The sequence below is a fragment of the Ovis aries genome, chromosome 11, assembly GCF_016772045.2.
Source record: "Ovis aries strain OAR_USU_Benz2616 breed Rambouillet chromosome 11, ARS-UI_Ramb_v3.0, whole genome shotgun sequence".
Taxonomy (NCBI): Eukaryota; Metazoa; Chordata; class Mammalia; order Artiodactyla; family Bovidae; genus Ovis; species Ovis aries.
The window spans coordinates 50,182,749-50,199,307 of NC_056064.1; the positions used below are offsets into that span (position 1 = coordinate 50,182,749).

The 16,559-nt window shown below is 50.8% G+C and overlaps 1 protein-coding gene across 9 annotated transcripts in view; it reads left to right on the top strand.

Annotated features, from left to right (window-relative positions):
• The window catches only part of CCDC57 (coiled-coil domain containing 57), a 109,102-nt gene that overhangs the window by 17,666 nt on the left and 74,877 nt on the right, over window positions 1-16,559 (top strand). For all 9 annotated transcript variants that reach the window (XR_009595372.1, XR_009595373.1, XM_027974305.2 and 6 more), the window contains 5 exons: window positions 226-334; window positions 9,013-9,114; window positions 10,519-10,676; window positions 10,828-10,902; window positions 12,221-12,421. Coding sequence is in view for 7 of the 9 variants with exons in the window: in XM_027974305.2 (XP_027830106.2) it covers window positions 226-334; window positions 9,013-9,114; window positions 10,519-10,676; window positions 10,828-10,902; window positions 12,221-12,421 (645 nt within the window). In the remaining 2 variants the exon portion in view is untranslated. The remainder of the gene's footprint in view (window positions 1-225; window positions 335-9,012; window positions 9,115-10,518; window positions 10,677-10,827; window positions 10,903-12,220; window positions 12,422-16,559) is intronic.

Here is a 16,559-nt window from a genome sequence, read left to right on the forward strand (position 1 = left end):
GATTGTCCTTAGAGCCTGGGTCCCACATCATGTTCTCCTCTGCAGACAGTCACCTGTCCGGATATAGCATGTGGGTCCCCTGGGTCCTGCCAAAGCCACTCCTGCAAAGAAGCAGCATTACCTGTCACCTCACGTTTGCAAAGGAGACCCTGCAAATGTATAGTTTGGAGACTATTCAGTGTGACTTTTCTTAATGCTGAGCTTTTTTTTTTTTTTTTAACATAGTGATAGGAACAGTGAGCTGGATCAGCAGCGGGAGCAGTATGGGAACCTGAAGTGGAAGCTGGAGAGGAGGCTCAAGGAGCTAGACGGCGAACTTGGCCTGCAGCGGCAGGTAGGGTGGGGGATCTGCTTCTTCCTCAGCACTGTTGTTTTGTTGGTCGTATAGTATCAGCCTGGGATCACAGGTTTCCACTTTGTGGTAATCTGTGGTGAAATGTGTCAGGGTATCTAAATCTTCCTCTGTGCTAACTCCCCCAGAATTCTCCTTCCTTGGGAATGAATAAACATTTCATCCTTTATTTATTTGAGAAAGAAGTATTATGAAGTCAGAGTTATTTACTGTGAAAGAGAGCTGGGAACTCAAATTGTGATAATTGTATTTCTTTCAACAAGCAATAAATGACACTAAGTTTAAATATAGCTGTGTCAACTGACAGGAGACACTTAAACCTGTCTCCGAAATTTCTCCTCGTTGTCCCTGAAGCTCAGCTTCCACGTCTGAGAGGCTTCGCTATGTTGGAGTTTGGGTGAAGGACATCCTTCATACTTAGGGCTGAGTCTGGCAGGGCTGCGTGTGTGCAGCGACATGGGTCCCCTTGTTCTTCCAGGATGTATCGAGCTTGCGTTGTCGTAGCAGCAGCAGGGGTTTATGGAAACTGCCTCATGTAGCTCCTTGTGCATGTGTGTGGATTTATCTGCTCAATACAACAGAGACACCATTTTGTTCTGCATTTTGCAAATAGGGAACCGAGGTCGAGACATTAAGTAACTTGCCCAAGATCCCCCTCAGTAAATCGAGGAGCCGTAATTTGAGTCCAAGACACTTCCAGCGTGTGAACTCTTAGGCACTGTCCTCCTGCCGTGGGTTAGCGACTCACGACTTATTTTTAGACTTGTGTCCGGGATATTGGAGAGGAGCTGGAGCTGGAAGTCAGCCTGGCTGTGTCCCCACTTCTGCCCTCCTTGGAGTGATAGTGACTGAGTGATCCGACCTTGGATCCTGGTCTCCCAGTGGATGTGCCACGGGGCAGATATGAACTTTGTGCCTGCCTGTGCTGGCTTGTCCTTTCTTAGCACTGGGGTCAGCAGTTCTCAAGGAGGGCAGACCGGCCAACTGGTGGACTGAGGCCGAGTGTCAGGCCCTCCATCCCATAGCATGGCGTCGGTGCCCTGAGATAGGACAGCATCCTGATGAGCTGTGCCCATCGGAATGGAAGATACCCATGGACGCAACTGTCCTTATGACCGAGCTTTCAGGCCTGGCCGCATCTATTAACCACCACAGGCGCAGGAGGAGGCCCTGTCCTTTCCTTCCCCTCTGGAAGCTCGAATTTCATTGTCCACAATGATGCCATCACCCAAACATTCTGTAGAGCCTTTGACATTTCCTGCAGAGGACTTTCTTTTGGAGTCCTTGGGGACCAAAGAACTTTGCCTCTTTTGGGTGGTTTGACTTTAGGAAACATCCGAGGTCACTGAGGGCTGAGCCCGGCAATCTAGAGACCAGCTGTGACTCATCTAGGTCATGAAGTTTCCTCAAGTGGTGTCGGAGTCTCTTCCAGAGACGGAGTTTCAGAAGGGCTCTGGGTGGCGGTGGAATCATCCCTGTTAGCAGGGCAGTCAGTGGCACGTGGAGGCAGCGGTGGCCCTGGTGGGTGTTGTGGTCACTGGGCTGGGTCTCTGGGTGACTTCCCAGCTTGTCCACACTCAAAGAAGTCCTTACTGTGACTCAGGCTTGTTCAGGCTTTGAGCCCCCTTGTCCACAAGGAAGGCCCCTTCAGATGTGCGTTTTCATACCAGCCCTGTCTCTTGCAGGAAGGAAACTTGATGTCTAGACTCTCCAACTGTAGGCTCTGTCCAGGGCTGCTGCTGTGAACCTGGGCAGCCTTTGCTGCCTAGTGTGGTTCAGGGCCAGCTGGGGCCCATGCTAGCCCTGAGGCTCTACTGCCCGTGCCCGACCCTGTGACTGAAGGAAGGGTATTATGCGCTCATCGGCTTTGTGGCTTCCTTTGAGCTGGTTTTCGGTCTCCTTTTTCTGAAGATCTTTGTGTTCATTACTGACTTGTCAAAGGTAGAATTGATTCAATGGTAATGTTGATCATTACCTTGAGGAAAGAAATGTAAGACGACGGGAGCTGAGTTAGTCTGTTTAATGTTTATTATGTCTGCAAGCTGTAGACTATACACTTGTTTTTTTTGTTATTGGTTAGCAGTCCCAGGATTAGAAGCCTCTAGAGGAGAAACAATGACTTATTGACTTATTCATTCATTTAACAAAGAGATTTCACCAGGCACGTTCCTGGGCCCTGAGGTTAGGGCTGAGCACTAGTCCCACCTGCTCTGGCTGTGAGCTGGCCCTCATTGGGGCTGCAGTGAACACCTGAACAGTATAGTCTTTGGCTTTAGCGTCCTGCGGACATCACCTGTGTGACATGGGGGCAGGGTGAGGTGGAACTGGTCTTTTAATAGGCAAGTCAGGGCACCCTGAGAAGAGAACTTGTGAGCCCGAGTCTGCAGGTAGCAACAGAGTTCGAGTTCAAGGAGGCTGAGGTGAGGGCTATGAGGCCTTCGTGAGAATGACCTTTGCTCCAGGTGAGGTGAGAAACTCTTGGGGGCTTGTGAGCCAAGTCAGTTCTTTAAAAGAGCCTCTTCTGTAGGGTTGAGGACAGACTGTGGAGCTGGGGAGGCAGGGAGACACAAGAGGGCTGCTGCAGCCCTAGGTGAGAGGTGGGGGACTTGAGCCACTGACAGGTTCTGGATACACCTAGACAGCAGAGCCAGCGGACACGCTGATAGATCAGATGGGGTGAGAGGCAGGCACCAAGGACATGCCTGCTTTGGGGCTGAGTGCCTGGCGGGATGACTTGCCATGTACTGAGATGGGGGAACTGCACAGGGAGGATGGGGAGGGCACTTGGTCAGGCTGGGTACAGGGAGGTGGCTCCTGGGCTCCCAGGAAGACATGCTGGGAGGTCAGGGCAGAGAGGGGTGGTTATAAGGTACAGAGCTGGAAGCTTGGGGCTTCCCCAGAGGGTGGCTGTAGACAGAGGAGCCAGCTGTCCAGGCTGAGCCTTGAATTCAAGAACAGCGAAGTTTAGGGGACATCGTCACGGGGCAGGGGTGTGGCCTGGGGACTAGCAGGAGAGAGGCCTCCAGGAACGAGAGGAAGGCGGTCAGAAGGCAGGCCTGAGCCCTGTACCTCTGTGGTGAAGTGGGGACGGAGAGTGCAATGGGTTTCTTGTTTCCTCACCAAGGACCCTAAGTGCTCACCTACTGGTCTGGGCCAGGCTCTGCCTGTGCGCGGGCTCCCTGCCCCCTGGCGGCCACAGCCTGCACAACTGTGAGCAGCAACCGAAGGCTTCAGTGTTTGTAGTGTTAGCAGTCAAAGCAATGCTCAAGCTTCTCCAAGCCAGGCTTCAACAGGACGTAAACTGTGAACTTCCAGATGTTCAGGCTGAATTTAGGAAAGGCAGAGGAACCAGAGATCAAATTGCCAACATCCATTGGATCATTGAAAAAGCAAGAGAGTTCCAGAAAAACATCTACTTCTGCTTTATTGACCACGCCAAAGCCTTTGGCTTTGTGGATCACAACAAATTGTGGAAAATTCTTAAAGAGATGGGAATACCAGACCACCTTACCTGCCTCCTGAGAAATCTGTATGCAGGTCAAGAAGCAACAGTTAGAACTGGACATGGAACAACAGACTGGTTCCAAATTGGGAAAGGAGTATGTCAGGCTATATATTGTCACCCTGCTTATTTAACTTATATGTGAAATGCTGGGCTGGATGAAGCACAAGCTGGAATCAAGATTGCCGGGAGAATATGCAGAATTGTCTCAAATATGCAGATGACACCATCCTTATGGCAGAAAGCGAAGAAGAACTGAAGAGCCTCTTGATGAAAATGAAAGAGGAGAGTGAAAAAGTTGGCTTAAAGCTCAACATTCAGAAAACTAAGATCATGGTATCTGGTCCCATCACTTCATTGCAGATAGATGGGTAAACAGTGGAATCAGTGACAGACTTCATTTTGGGGGGCTCCAAAATCACTGCAGATGGTGACTGCAGCCATGAAATTAAAAGACGTTTGCTCCTTGGAAGAAAAGTTATGATCAACCTAGACAGCTTATTAGAAAGCAGAGACATTACTTTGGCGACAAAGGTCCATTTAGTCAAAGCCATGCTTTTTTCCAGTAGTCATGTATGGATGTGAGAGTTGGACTATAAAGAAGGCTGAGCGCCAAAGAATTGGTGTTTTCAAACTGTGGTGTTGGAGAAGACTCTTGAGAGTCCCTTGGACTGCAAGGAGATCGAGCCAGTAGATCCTAAAGGAAATCAGTCCTGAATATTCATTGGAAGGACTGATGCTGAAGCTGAAACTCCAATACTGTGGCCACCTGAGGTAAAGAACTGTCTCATTGGAAAAGACCCTGATGCTAGGAAAGATTGAAGGCAGAAGGAGACGGGGACAACAGAGGATGAGATGGTTGGATGGCATCACCGACTTGATGGACATGAGTTTGAGCAAGCTCTGGGAGTTGGTGATGGATAGGGAGGCCTGGTGTACTGCAGTCCATATGGTCACAAAAAGTCGGACATGACTGAGCTACTGAACTGAACTGAGCAGTCAGTCTCAATGATTTTCATATTCTGATCCCAACAAGGGTTACTCGTGTGACCCCCTTAAACTTCATCTGGCTTCTCAAGGGATTTAAAAAATGTATATTTTCAGTTGTACCATGCAGTGTCTCTGAGGCTCCCAGCCTCGACTTTCAGAGGAGGGGAGGGAGCCTGCCACGCATTTATCTCAGGGAGGAGGCAGAGACACACCTGTTCTTGCCTGCACGCTCTGGCTGAGCCCAGCCTCCGCTGACTCTTTCCTTCTGGTAACTGAGTCTGTCCAGCTCTCTTCAGAAGCAGGGCCCTCATTACTTGGTCAGAAACCTGGAATCCTGCTAGTGTGCTGCGCTTTTCACGCACTGCGCTGGGCGGGCTCAGCCTGTCCTCACAGCTCCTCCATGGGCTGGGCCTCCTGTCTTCCCGCTCTGTGTTAACCTGTGCTCACCTTAACGACGAGCGTCAGGTTACGTCACTGTGAGGTTTTAGGCCAGGAGAGATGGTTAGATTCAGACTAACTCCAGGACATGCATTTCAGTTTGACTCTGTCCCTCGCTGTGATTTGTGCGTCTCTATCCAGACCTCCTATTCAAAGGCCACATCAGCCATGCGTGTCTGCTCTCCGGACACCGCTGGAGACAGGACTATAAAGGATTAAGGACAGTGAGAACCCATAGCAGCGGCAGGAGCAGGAGAAGGGCCTCCGCACCTGGACAAGCCTGCGCCTTCCCCGGGGCAGGGTAGCAGGGGGAGGGGACCTGTGGGAGACGCACCCCGTGGACCTACAGACTCAGAAATCGTAGGCCTCAGGATGTTGAGGGCCGTGCGTGTGCAGGTGGAAGTCTGTGTTTGGGGCCACGAACCCCTGCTCACATGCAGATAGAGTGTCCAGCAGCCGGGGAAGTGCCCTTCCCCAGGCAGAAGCTCAGCACAAATTTCCTGAAATGAATTGAATCACTCATGGGGGAAGGAAGGCAGCTGTGTGGGCCCAAGTGCCTGCTGCGTAGGTCTAACCTTAGGGAGACAGCACCCTCAGTCAGCTCTGGCAAGATTCAGTTTCATTAAGCTGTCATTTCCTACAGTCCACGCAACCATATTGTGTGCAGTTTGACAGGTTAAACACAGCCAAGGTAGCAGGGGAACAGCCAAGACAGAACTTTACTGCCACCCAAAGTTCTGTGTGCCTCTGCGATCAGGGAGCAGCGCCCCCAGCCCTGGTCCCACCAGCCTGCTGCCTTCCACTTGCAGTGAGAACTGGCTTCTCAGAGTCCTGTGAGAACGGAGCCTCGAGCTGTTTTCCCTTTTTGTGTGGCTTCTCTCTCGCCGTGACGTGTCTGAGGCGCGTGGATGTCATGCGGTTGGCGGCTTGTTCCTTCTTGGTGCCTGCTGGTGCTGTGTGCTGCGTGGAGGTGCCAGCAGGTCTCCATTCTCTGTCAGCTCACACTTTGGATGCTTGGGTCTTTTCAGTTTGGGGCCAGTTTGAATAAGGCTGCTGTGAGCATTCTTGGCTGTCTTTGAATGGACACAGGCTCCACGACCAGGAGTGCAACTTCTGGGAAGTGTACTACGGCTCTGTCTAACTTTTTGAGAAACTGCTGAGCTGTCCTTTAGGATGGTTATAGGGTCACATCCCACCAGCTGCAGATTAGAGTTCTGGTCACTTCTCGTCCTTGCTCGCACTTAGTGTTGTTAGCCTTTTCCTTTTTAGTAGTCTAGTGGGTGTGTAGCTAGGGATTGAATGCAATTATCCTTGATGATCAGCGTTTAAGCATCTATTAACGTGCTTATTGGCCATTCATATATCCTTGTGAAGTGTCTGTTCAGCTTTTTTGTACTTTAAAAAAAATTAGGTTGTCTTCCTATTATTGATTTGTGAGTTCTTCATATGTACTTCAGAAATAAGACCTTAAGTATATATTTTTTTGAATATTTTCTCCCATTCTCTGCCTTACCTTTTCCTTTTCATAAGTCTTAATTTCAACATCCTAGTGAACTATTTGTTGCGTCATTCCTGAGTAGGAGTGTATAACTGAGGCAGGATTACAAGACAGAGAAAGGCCAGCAACCCAAGAAGAGGCCCAGAGGAAGAGGGAAGGTGATTCCTGAGACAGTGACCCTAAAGCCCACCATTGTGTGATCAGAGCGGGGCAGCAGGGTGGGCCCTGTGGACCCGCCGTGCCAGCTTTGCCTGTGTGTGGTGTCTGGTTGTCCGTGCTGGGCTAGTTTTCTGCACAGGTGGCTCTGGTGCCATGGCCTCCTAGGCCCCACAGGCGGTGCCAGTGATACTGCAGCTCTCACCAGCCTGGTCCTGGAGGAAGGATCTGGAGAATAGCTGCCCTCCTGCTCCTGGGGCAGAGGCTGGCTATTTCCCTCCTCCCCACAGGGCTCTTCCTTTGTCCCTCCCCTGAGGTGAGAGTTCCAGTCTGCAGGGGTTGGCGGGGAGGAGGGAGAATGGGCTGGGAACAGGACAGGACCAGCCACTCATCCCGTTGTATCTTCACTTTCAGTGCCTCAAGGCGCATTGTGGGGGCTTCTGTGATCAGTGCCCCCAGGAATGTATTTTGCATCCATAACTCAGGATGCTTGGAGGAAGGGCCAGTCAGAACAAGAAAGAATTTTGACAATTACAAGTACATATAAAGGAATAAATTCAGAAGATAGAAAAAAGACACAGAAAGTCCAACAGAAAATTTAAGAGACGTGGAAGATAAGTCCAGGATTCATCTAACAATATAAATTCCAGAAACATATAGCAAAGAACGGGAAGGGATCAGATTGTCAAGTGAACGGTGCAGTTGCTTCTTAGGGTGGAGACTTCAGACTGAAACCCCTGCCCGCCCTGAAGGAAAGTGTGTCAGAGAAACAACGAGGAGATGCTACAAACATCCAGAAAACCTATAAGGCAGAGCCTGGCCCCAGCTCCTCCGCCGCAGCTTGGGATAGACTTGAAAAGGCCTTCAGCCCTGTAGGGCAGCAATGCCAGGCCAGGGCCCTGGAGTGGGGGTGTGTGGATGCCTCGCTTTCTTAGGAGGTTACTGGAGTGTAACTACTGAGTGAGCTCTGAGCAGCACCTGTGGGTCAGGGCCAAGGGCTCAACCTTTAGCTGCCTCTATTTCCCTTCTGAGTTTAGAACTTTGAGAACCAAGAGATGGAGGGAGTGGAGAAGGCTGCCGGGAGAAGGAGGGTCTGAGCTGGGCGGGCTCCCTGGATCCCCAGGACGGGGTGGCTCCAGTCACAGGGCCCAGCTGGCTGCCTCACATGGAGCCCATGAGCCTGAGCGAGGTGGGGCAGGGAGTGGCTCCCACTCCCACAACTGGGAGAAGGCCCACTGGGGCCGAGGATCCTGGGACTCTCACCCTGATGCGAGCTCTTGAGGCAGGAAGGGGGCTCCTTTCCTGCAAGAGTACTCGGAGAGAGGGGGAGAGGGCATGGAGGGATCCTGGGGACCTCCTGGGGAGCTGTGAAGGGCAGGCCTGGATACCGGCTATGGGGCAACCCAGGGAGAGGAACCCCAGGAGGGGAAAGAATCATACTGTGGGGTGTGTCCTGGGAAGCGGACACCACTCGGGAAACAGGAGAGAACCAGAGGAGTGGCGGGGGAGGGGGAGGAGGGGAATTGAAAACTCAGAAAAACGATGAGGTGGGAACCGTCATAATTGTACATTCTTGGGTGTGCAGTGAATCACTACTATAATAATTTAGGGACTTTCGGATTCAGCCCATGAGTGAGGCATTCACAGAGCTGGGGGGTGGAGCCATGACCTTGGGCTAGGGAGTGGGGTGGGGCTGCTCAGGAACCCGGCAGGCAGCATGGAGGACTGATGGGGAAGAATGGCATATTTTTAGAGACATAGACGGAACCAGCAGCTTAACTGCTAGGAGGGGTGGTTCTGGGTTCACCGGCCTCTGCTAACCTTTCCTTGTGGGTTTGCTAGCTGCTCTTTCTGGGCAGAGCCAAACCCCACAGGATCACGGAGGAAACAGACAAACCTATGCCCGGGGTGAAAACACAGGCTCTCCGATGACCTTCATCAGGTGTTACAGGCCCCAGTCCCACCGTTGACCGCGTCCTCCATGAGGCCCTCTGCGTCCCTCCCACCCTCAGCGAGCCTGTGGGCCTCTGCCGGCCCCACTATGCTCCTTTCGCCAGCAGCCCTTTTCTGTTCCAGGAGCTGCTCCAGGAGTTTGAGTCTGAAATGCAGAAGCGGGAGCATGAGTTCCGCCTGCGGGCTGACAGCATGAGCAGTGTTGTCCTGGCACACGAACTCAAGGTAGCGGGCCCCTCGGACTGTGACTGTGTCCTCGGCATAAGTGGGAAGCCCTTGGCCAGTTAGGGTCCACACCGAGGCCTCCCTCCCCCTTTGTACCTGGGGGACAAAGAGACCTGGGGTCTCTATCATGCAGGTGACATGCTTGCCACATGCCCACCGGGGCCCTAGCCAGGAGTGACGGCCACTCTGCCCAGCAGGAGGAGCACCGGTGCCACCAGTCTGGGTCTGGTTACTCTGACTTTGAGGAAGAACCTCCCCCAGGAGAAACCGCCATCCCACAAACCCTGTCCTTGGCCTGTGAAATCCCGTAACACCTCGGAAGGGGCCTGTGAGGAGGTGTCACTCGCCCCCTATTTTCAGAAGGAGGCCTCTCTGCTGTTGGTGCTCCCAGCTGTGGTGCTGGCTGCCGTCCACAAGCATGGCTTCTCTAAGCACTGACCTGGCCAGGGGACACGTGAGGAGCGCACACACCTGGGCTTTAGCACCAAGACAGGGACCAGCCAGGAGAGGAGGGGGAGGTGTTCAGGGGACAAAGAAACAGGGCTGACGTCTGGCCCAGTCCTGCCACCTGAGCTGGTCACACCTGGGCAGCATCCAGCCAGGTGGATGGATGCTTGCCCTAGTGATATCAAGGTGCCTCCTCCAGGCTGCCAAACTCCCACAGGGCCACAGTCCAAGGGGCAGCCCTGGGCCCTGTGTGACCCTTGAACAAGAGTCTCTCTGACTTCCCCCTGGAAGAATGCTGTCCCTGTCACCCAGGGCCAGCAGGACTTTGAGGCTGGGGCTGCCTCAAGGTGACCCCCATGAGGCCTCTTTGGGGACTTCTGAGCACCAGGGGACAGAAGACAAGCGGGACGCATGGGGCTAACCTCTGCCTCACAGTGGAGTGGGCACGCCTGTGGAGAAGAGCAGGGAAAGGTGGGCCAGGGCATGCCTCACTCCCACCTCTAGCTGCCGTGAGACAGTCCTGGTCCCCTGAACACCTGTCCTTGGAGGGCATCACAGCTTGTACACAGGTTATACACAAACTTGGGAGCAGCAGTACCATCACCCCTACGTTATAGTCAAGGAAGCCAAGGCCCCAGAGAAGCTATTTAAAAATTGAGCATGTGGCTGGGATTTGAGTGGGATCACTCAGCAGGCACCCACATTCTTACAATCTCCACCTGCCTCTGTGATTCCAGTATCCAAATCATGGCCTAGTTGGGGTGCTGGAGTACGACTTGGATTCACAAGGGGGTCTGCTCTCAAGGCTGTGAGAGCATGTGAGGAGATTCTCACTGTTTTGTTGCTTCTCAAATTCCGGTCTTTCATCTCTCCTTGTTCTGATAAGATAGTAACACTTAACTCTTAACACCTCTATTTGTTCCACTTACATCCTCATTTTGAATCCTCTCCTCAAAGATTAAACTGCTAAACAAAGAGCTTGCAGCCCTGAGAGAGGCTGGGGCGAAGGCTGCGGAGTCCCTGCAGGGCGCTGAGGTGGCAAATGCGGAGCTGGAAGACAGGCTGCAGCGAAGAGACTGGGAGCTCCGAGACCTGGTGGCCGTGAAGGACGCCCGGTGCGGAGCCTCCCCACCTCCCTGTGGGTGGACGTGGCCGGCGAGCAGTCTGGGCTCTAGCCCCGAGGCATCTGCCTGTCCCGGGTTATTCCAGGTTGGCTTTGCAGTAGCCTCTTATGTGCTTTTTCCACTAACATTTGCTTCTTTTCAGGATAAAAGACTTAGAGGGTAAACTTCACTCTATGCAGCTCACCAGGAAGAAAGAAGAGGAGACATTTCGGAGGAAGTGAGTGTTTTCTGGCTCCAGTGTCAGTGTACGGATAGAGTCCCCCGACCACCTTGGAGGCAAAGCCCGCCCTTCTGTGGGACGTCAGCAGGGTCAGGCCTGCTCTTCTAGGATCACCCGTCACTTTTCAGTTCTAATGAGCATATTTGTGTGTGTTTGGAGGAATATCAAAACATTGAGAATTATAGGACACGCGTGGTGAAATGACTTGCTGAAAGCCGTCCAGGTTAACGCTAATATACTTGACCCATTGACACAAGTCACAGGAGGAGGGTGCACACAGATGTTTTGTGTCGTCATACTGCATGGCCCTGCAGAGTCATGTGCAGCCCAGGTGGCATTATTTATTTAGTCAAGGTGACAAGGACTCTGTGTTCCCTGCTGTGGGCAGGGAGTCTTGGTGTTTGCCTCTCGAAAATAACTAACCAGTGATCACGAGATGATGCGTTCAGAGATAACTCCTTCCCTTCACTAGTTGTCATGATCAAACACTTTTTGTGATTTGGTGAAAAAGAAAGGTATATCTTACCAGAAACTAACAGGTACAGCAGCTGCTATGTATATATTTTTTTGCTACTAGAAGGTGGAAAATACTGAACAGTTTGCAAGATGAGTAAGATGAGGACTGATCGTAATTGGAATGAAAAGTACATCACATGACTTGATTAAGTAAGGCTTAACCATCTCATCAAACAACGCTGAGGAAATCTGAAGAGAATGCTGTAGAATTATATTTTTTACGGCTTTTTACTTTTCACTGAAGCCAAATAGAATAAAAGCATAAAAAGTCATCATGTCAGCATGGTGTTGCATGTCAGCAACACCTGTATTTTCGAGACGAATATCTGTTCCATTGACAGAGTTTCGATAGGTTTGGCATCTCCGACCAAGGCAGACATGCAGCCTGCCTCCCAAGGCCCCAAGTTCTTGGAAGTCTCCAATTCTGGGTTGAAAGCAGGTCAGCAGTTGGGGTAGCTGTGAAGGGAGGGCAGTTTGCGCCTGCATTCTTCTTCCCTAGTCGGTGGGGGTTCTGCTGGTGGTGCTTTGCAGAAGCACCTGTTCTGGATTCTTTTTCCCAAGGCACAAATATCTGCTCAAGTCTCTTTTTCCCAAGGTCTGTGAGCTTGGGAGGGAGGGGGGCCAGTGTCTGAAAATCTCTCAGTTAGTGGTTCCTCATTAGGAATGAGGAGCAGAGAAGTGGGCAAAAGTGCCTCTAAAAGGACACGTATGCAGCCCTCCAGCAGGACGAGGGAGGTTCTGGGCTCGGGGGTCCAGAACGGGGCCCATGTGAGCTGTTGGGGACCTCCCTGTGTTTCAGGCATGAGGAGCTGGACCATCTGGCCAGGGAAAGGGACGCTGTGCTGATGGCAGCAAAGAGCGCCCATGTGGAGCAGCTACAGGCCGCAGAGGCCAGGGCCCTGGAGCTGCAGGCGCGTTGCGAGAACCTCGAAGTACAGCTCCGCAGGGCCGAGTGGAGGCAGGTGGACGCCACCAAGGAGAAGGACGCCGCCATTGACAAGTGAGCCCGGGCCAAGGGCCTGGCTGCCTAGCTTCCTGTTTCAGATGAAGGGAAGTGGGCACCGGGTGTTGGGAGTCACCGCTGCAGCTCTCCTGTCACTTTTCTTAACCGTTCTCTTTCCTTTTGTTTCATTTGAAAGCGTGTGTGGACGTATGTATGAATGTGTGCGTCTGTTTATTTATGGTAAAACACACACAGCAGGAAATTCACCGCCTTGGCCATTTTTAAGTTCAGTGGCATTAAGCACATTCACGCTGCTGAGCAACTGTCACTCCGTTCGTCTCCAGAACCCTTTTCTTTGTAAAATTATAGCTGTGCCTCTTCAATAATGATTCCCCATCCCCCTCTCCCAGCCCCTGGCACCCACCATCCCACTGCCCATCTCTGTGAATCTGAGTGCCCTAAGGGCCTCACACGAGAGGAATCCTTCAGTGTCTGTCCTTCTCTGACTGACTGATTCCACTCAGCGTGATGGCTTCAGGGTTCATCCACGTTGTTATAGCAGGCATCAGAATGTTCTTCCTCTTTAAGGCTGAGTAACATCACATTGCTTGCATACAGCTACCTTTTGTTTATTATTTCAGCTGTTGATGGCAGTTTGGAGTGTTTCTACCTTTTAGGTGCTGTGACTAGTGCTTCTGTGACTGGGTGAGCAAATACCCGCTCAGGTCTCTTTTCAGTTCTTTTGGATGTGTACCTGGAAGTGGAGACGCTAGATGTAACTTTTTGAGGAACTGTGTTCCACAGTAATTACACCGTTTTCCACAAGGGTTCCAGTTTCTCCATAAACTAGTTTCTTTTTATTTCTTTTTATTTTTTAATTAAAAATTCTTTTTTGACTTCCCTGGTGGTACAGTGGATAAGAATCCGCCTGCCAATACAGGGCACTCAGGTCTGATACCTGGTCCAGGGAGATTTCACATGCCGAGGAGCAACTAAGCCCCCATGCCACAGCTACTGAGCCCTTGCACTAGAACCCTCGAGCCACAACTACTGAGCCTGCCTGCTGCAACTACTGAAGCCCGCGCGCCTGGAGACTGTGCTGCACAACAAGAGAAGCCACTGCAATAAGAAGCCTGTGCGCCGCAACTAGAGGAAACCCAGCACAACCAAAAATTTTAAAAAATTTACTTAAACTATTTATTTGTTTGGCCATGCCATATGGCTTGCAGGATCTTAGTTCCCCAACCAGAGATTGAATCCAGGCCCTTGGCAGTGAAAAAACACAGAGTCCTAACCACCAGACTGCTGGGGAATTCCAAACTAACTTCTTTTCAAACCCAGTTTTCCTTTTGACATCTAAGCCAGGCCGTACACAACCACTCTATCCCGCTGTGTTTGGTGTCTCTGAAGGATCATTGTAACTGAAGCAGTAACTGAACTCAGCCTCTTGGCAGCCAGTAAGGAAGTGATCTTCAGAGAAGCTGTGTTTACGGAAAATGATTAAGACAAATAAGTCATTTGCAAATCCTGCTGTTTAGCAACTGGGTTTTCCCCTTTGTTTGGGAACTATTTCTGTCTCTCTTTTTTACAGAGAATTCTCTACCAAGTTATATTTCTACTGAAGGGGAAAATGGCTTTGAACTATAAAATACCAGGAAGTCAAAGCTTATTAAGGATAGCTTCTTTAGAGTCATGCGTCTTATTGTTTGATCTGTTAAACCTAGGCGGCAATAGCTGGAGGGATGAGGCAGCTCAATCTCAAGGGTGTGTGTCTCCCAGCCACTCCTTGTTTGGTTTGGACAGACTTCTCCCGGGGCCCTTCTCATAGACAGTGACTCAGAGCCCAGGGTCCGGGTGCACAGGCCTTCCTGTGGGGAGGCCTCCTCCTCTGCTCTCTCCTCTTGGCGGGTCCGCCATCATGTTCCTTCCCGCTTCCCCACTGGACAGTCGAGAGGCCGTGACGAGCAGCATCAGTGGGTTCCCAGGAGAAGCCTTAGTGTCTGTATCAGCGTCTTTTCCCACCGAGACGTACTCTTTACAAGTCAGCAACAAAATGGCCCATGTTATGATTTTGTTGCCTCTTTGGGCCTATTTGTGCTGGTTTTCTTGTGACCATTAATTTGTGGATAGCAGAGTAGAGAAATGATGAGCTGAGACCATATTGTGAGAACCTTGTGTGTGTATAACCATGCAGGCATATAACCTATCGAAAGGAATATGGTGGGGCCAGAGGGTACTTTAACCTCCTCATAGTCACAGCTCAGACGCAAAAAGAAGTAGATGAAATTAACTTCAATAACATTTTTTAACCCAGTATGTCCAAAATACCATCTCATTGTGTGCTTGTGTGCTCAAGTCACTTCAGTCGCATCCAGCTCTTTGTGACACTATGGACTATAGCCTGTCAGCTCCTCTGTTCATGGGATTCTCCAGTCAAGAATACTGGACTGGGTTGCCGTGCTCTCCTCCAGGGAATCTTCCAGACCCAGGGACTGAACCCGCATCTCCTGCATTGGTAGGCCAGTTCTTTACCACTGCTCCACATGGGAAAGTAATTGGTTAATCAGCTATACTGCAATACAAAATTAAAAGTTTAAGTTTGAGAAAAAAATAAGTAATCAATTTAAAAATATTAATGAAGATGGATGCCTAAACTTGCCTAAGCAAATTGTTATTGAGGTATTTTGCATTTTTTGATGCTAAATTTTAAAGGCATATCTCAATTCAGACTGGCCACGTGCCTCGGAGCCCTGAATGGCCCTTGGCTCAGTGCTGGGCAGTGCTGGTCCAAATGCTGGACGGAGGCCAGGACTCAACGAGGGCAAGTTCTCCGCTCTCCAGAACACAGGCCTACTTGTGCTGTCTTGGTCTCGGCAAAGTGGAGCGGGAACCAGGATCCCATTCATGGCCACATACAAAGCCCCTGCTGTGTGCAAATCATCTCGTGAGAATTCAATAGAAATTAAGAAGAAATAAAAATATGGCTCTCAAGCTCCAGCAACTTCTCTTATAGTTGTGGAAGCCCAACACATATGGAATCATGAAAGATCAGGTCAGGGACTATAACGGGAAGCTCAGAACAGACATCCTGCTTGATGCATGGGGCCTGGGCAGTCGACTTCCCAGGGCTGTCAGCTGCTTCCCTTTCCTTGGACCTTGGAGCAGAGTTGCGAGTGAGTAGGTAGAGGGGAAGCGGTGCTTTGGAATTCCAGGGCAGGCTAGGCATCTCATGTCCTTTTGTCTTTCAGTGACACACAGAACAGAGAAGGGCCTCTCATTTCCCTCTGTCATGTCAGACACTGGACACTCGAGGCTCTGGGGCTAAGTGTCTGGTGGGACACTGCCAGGGTAAAGCCCGGATTCCATGAGCACCCTGCCCGCCTATACATCCTGCCCCATGTGGTCTTGGCTCTAGGTTGGCTCATGGGGTTGGGGGCAGCTTTGTTACAGGCTCTTGGGCCCCCTGATAGCTCAGTTGGTAAAGAATCCACCTGCAATGCTGGAGACTCCAGTTTGATTTCTGGGTCGGGAAGATCCCATGGAAAAGGGATAGGCTACCCACTCCAGTTTTCTGGGCTGGAGAATTCCATGGACTGTATAGCACATGGGGTTGCAAAGAGTTGGACACGACTGAGTGACTTTCACTTCACCTGGGCCCCCACCTACTACTTTTATCACCCCAACAACTACATGGGACCAGAGCAGGCACTGCCCCAGAGAAGGGGTACTGGGTGGACCGGGAGAGGAACAGCTGCAGCCTCTATTCTGACACCAGCGCTGTGTCTGAGCTGGACGTGTTCTCAAGTTTCCAACGTTTTGTAGCCCCCTGTGTTACTAGGATGAGCTGGTTTATTTTAGGTAAGAGATCAGTATGAATCTGGACATACTAGAAGTAATTTGTTTAAATCATACTAAGAAAAATGACTTTTTCTAATAGCTAAGAATAACACTGGAAATCTCACACTTGACAGGTCTTAATCCTTTAAGAATGTGACACTTTTATTACATACTGTATCTAGGCAGGTTCAAAGAGGGTGCCTTTTCCTAAGTTAGTAATAGAGCTGAAGAATCCTAATGCTTTACCGAGCAGCATGGCTTTCCTCTGGACTGTGGGGTTTTGTACATTTCCCCATACTCATTCCCCTTCTTCATTCCCACCTTGGTCTTTAAAGGGTTTTCCTAAATGAGCTTCACT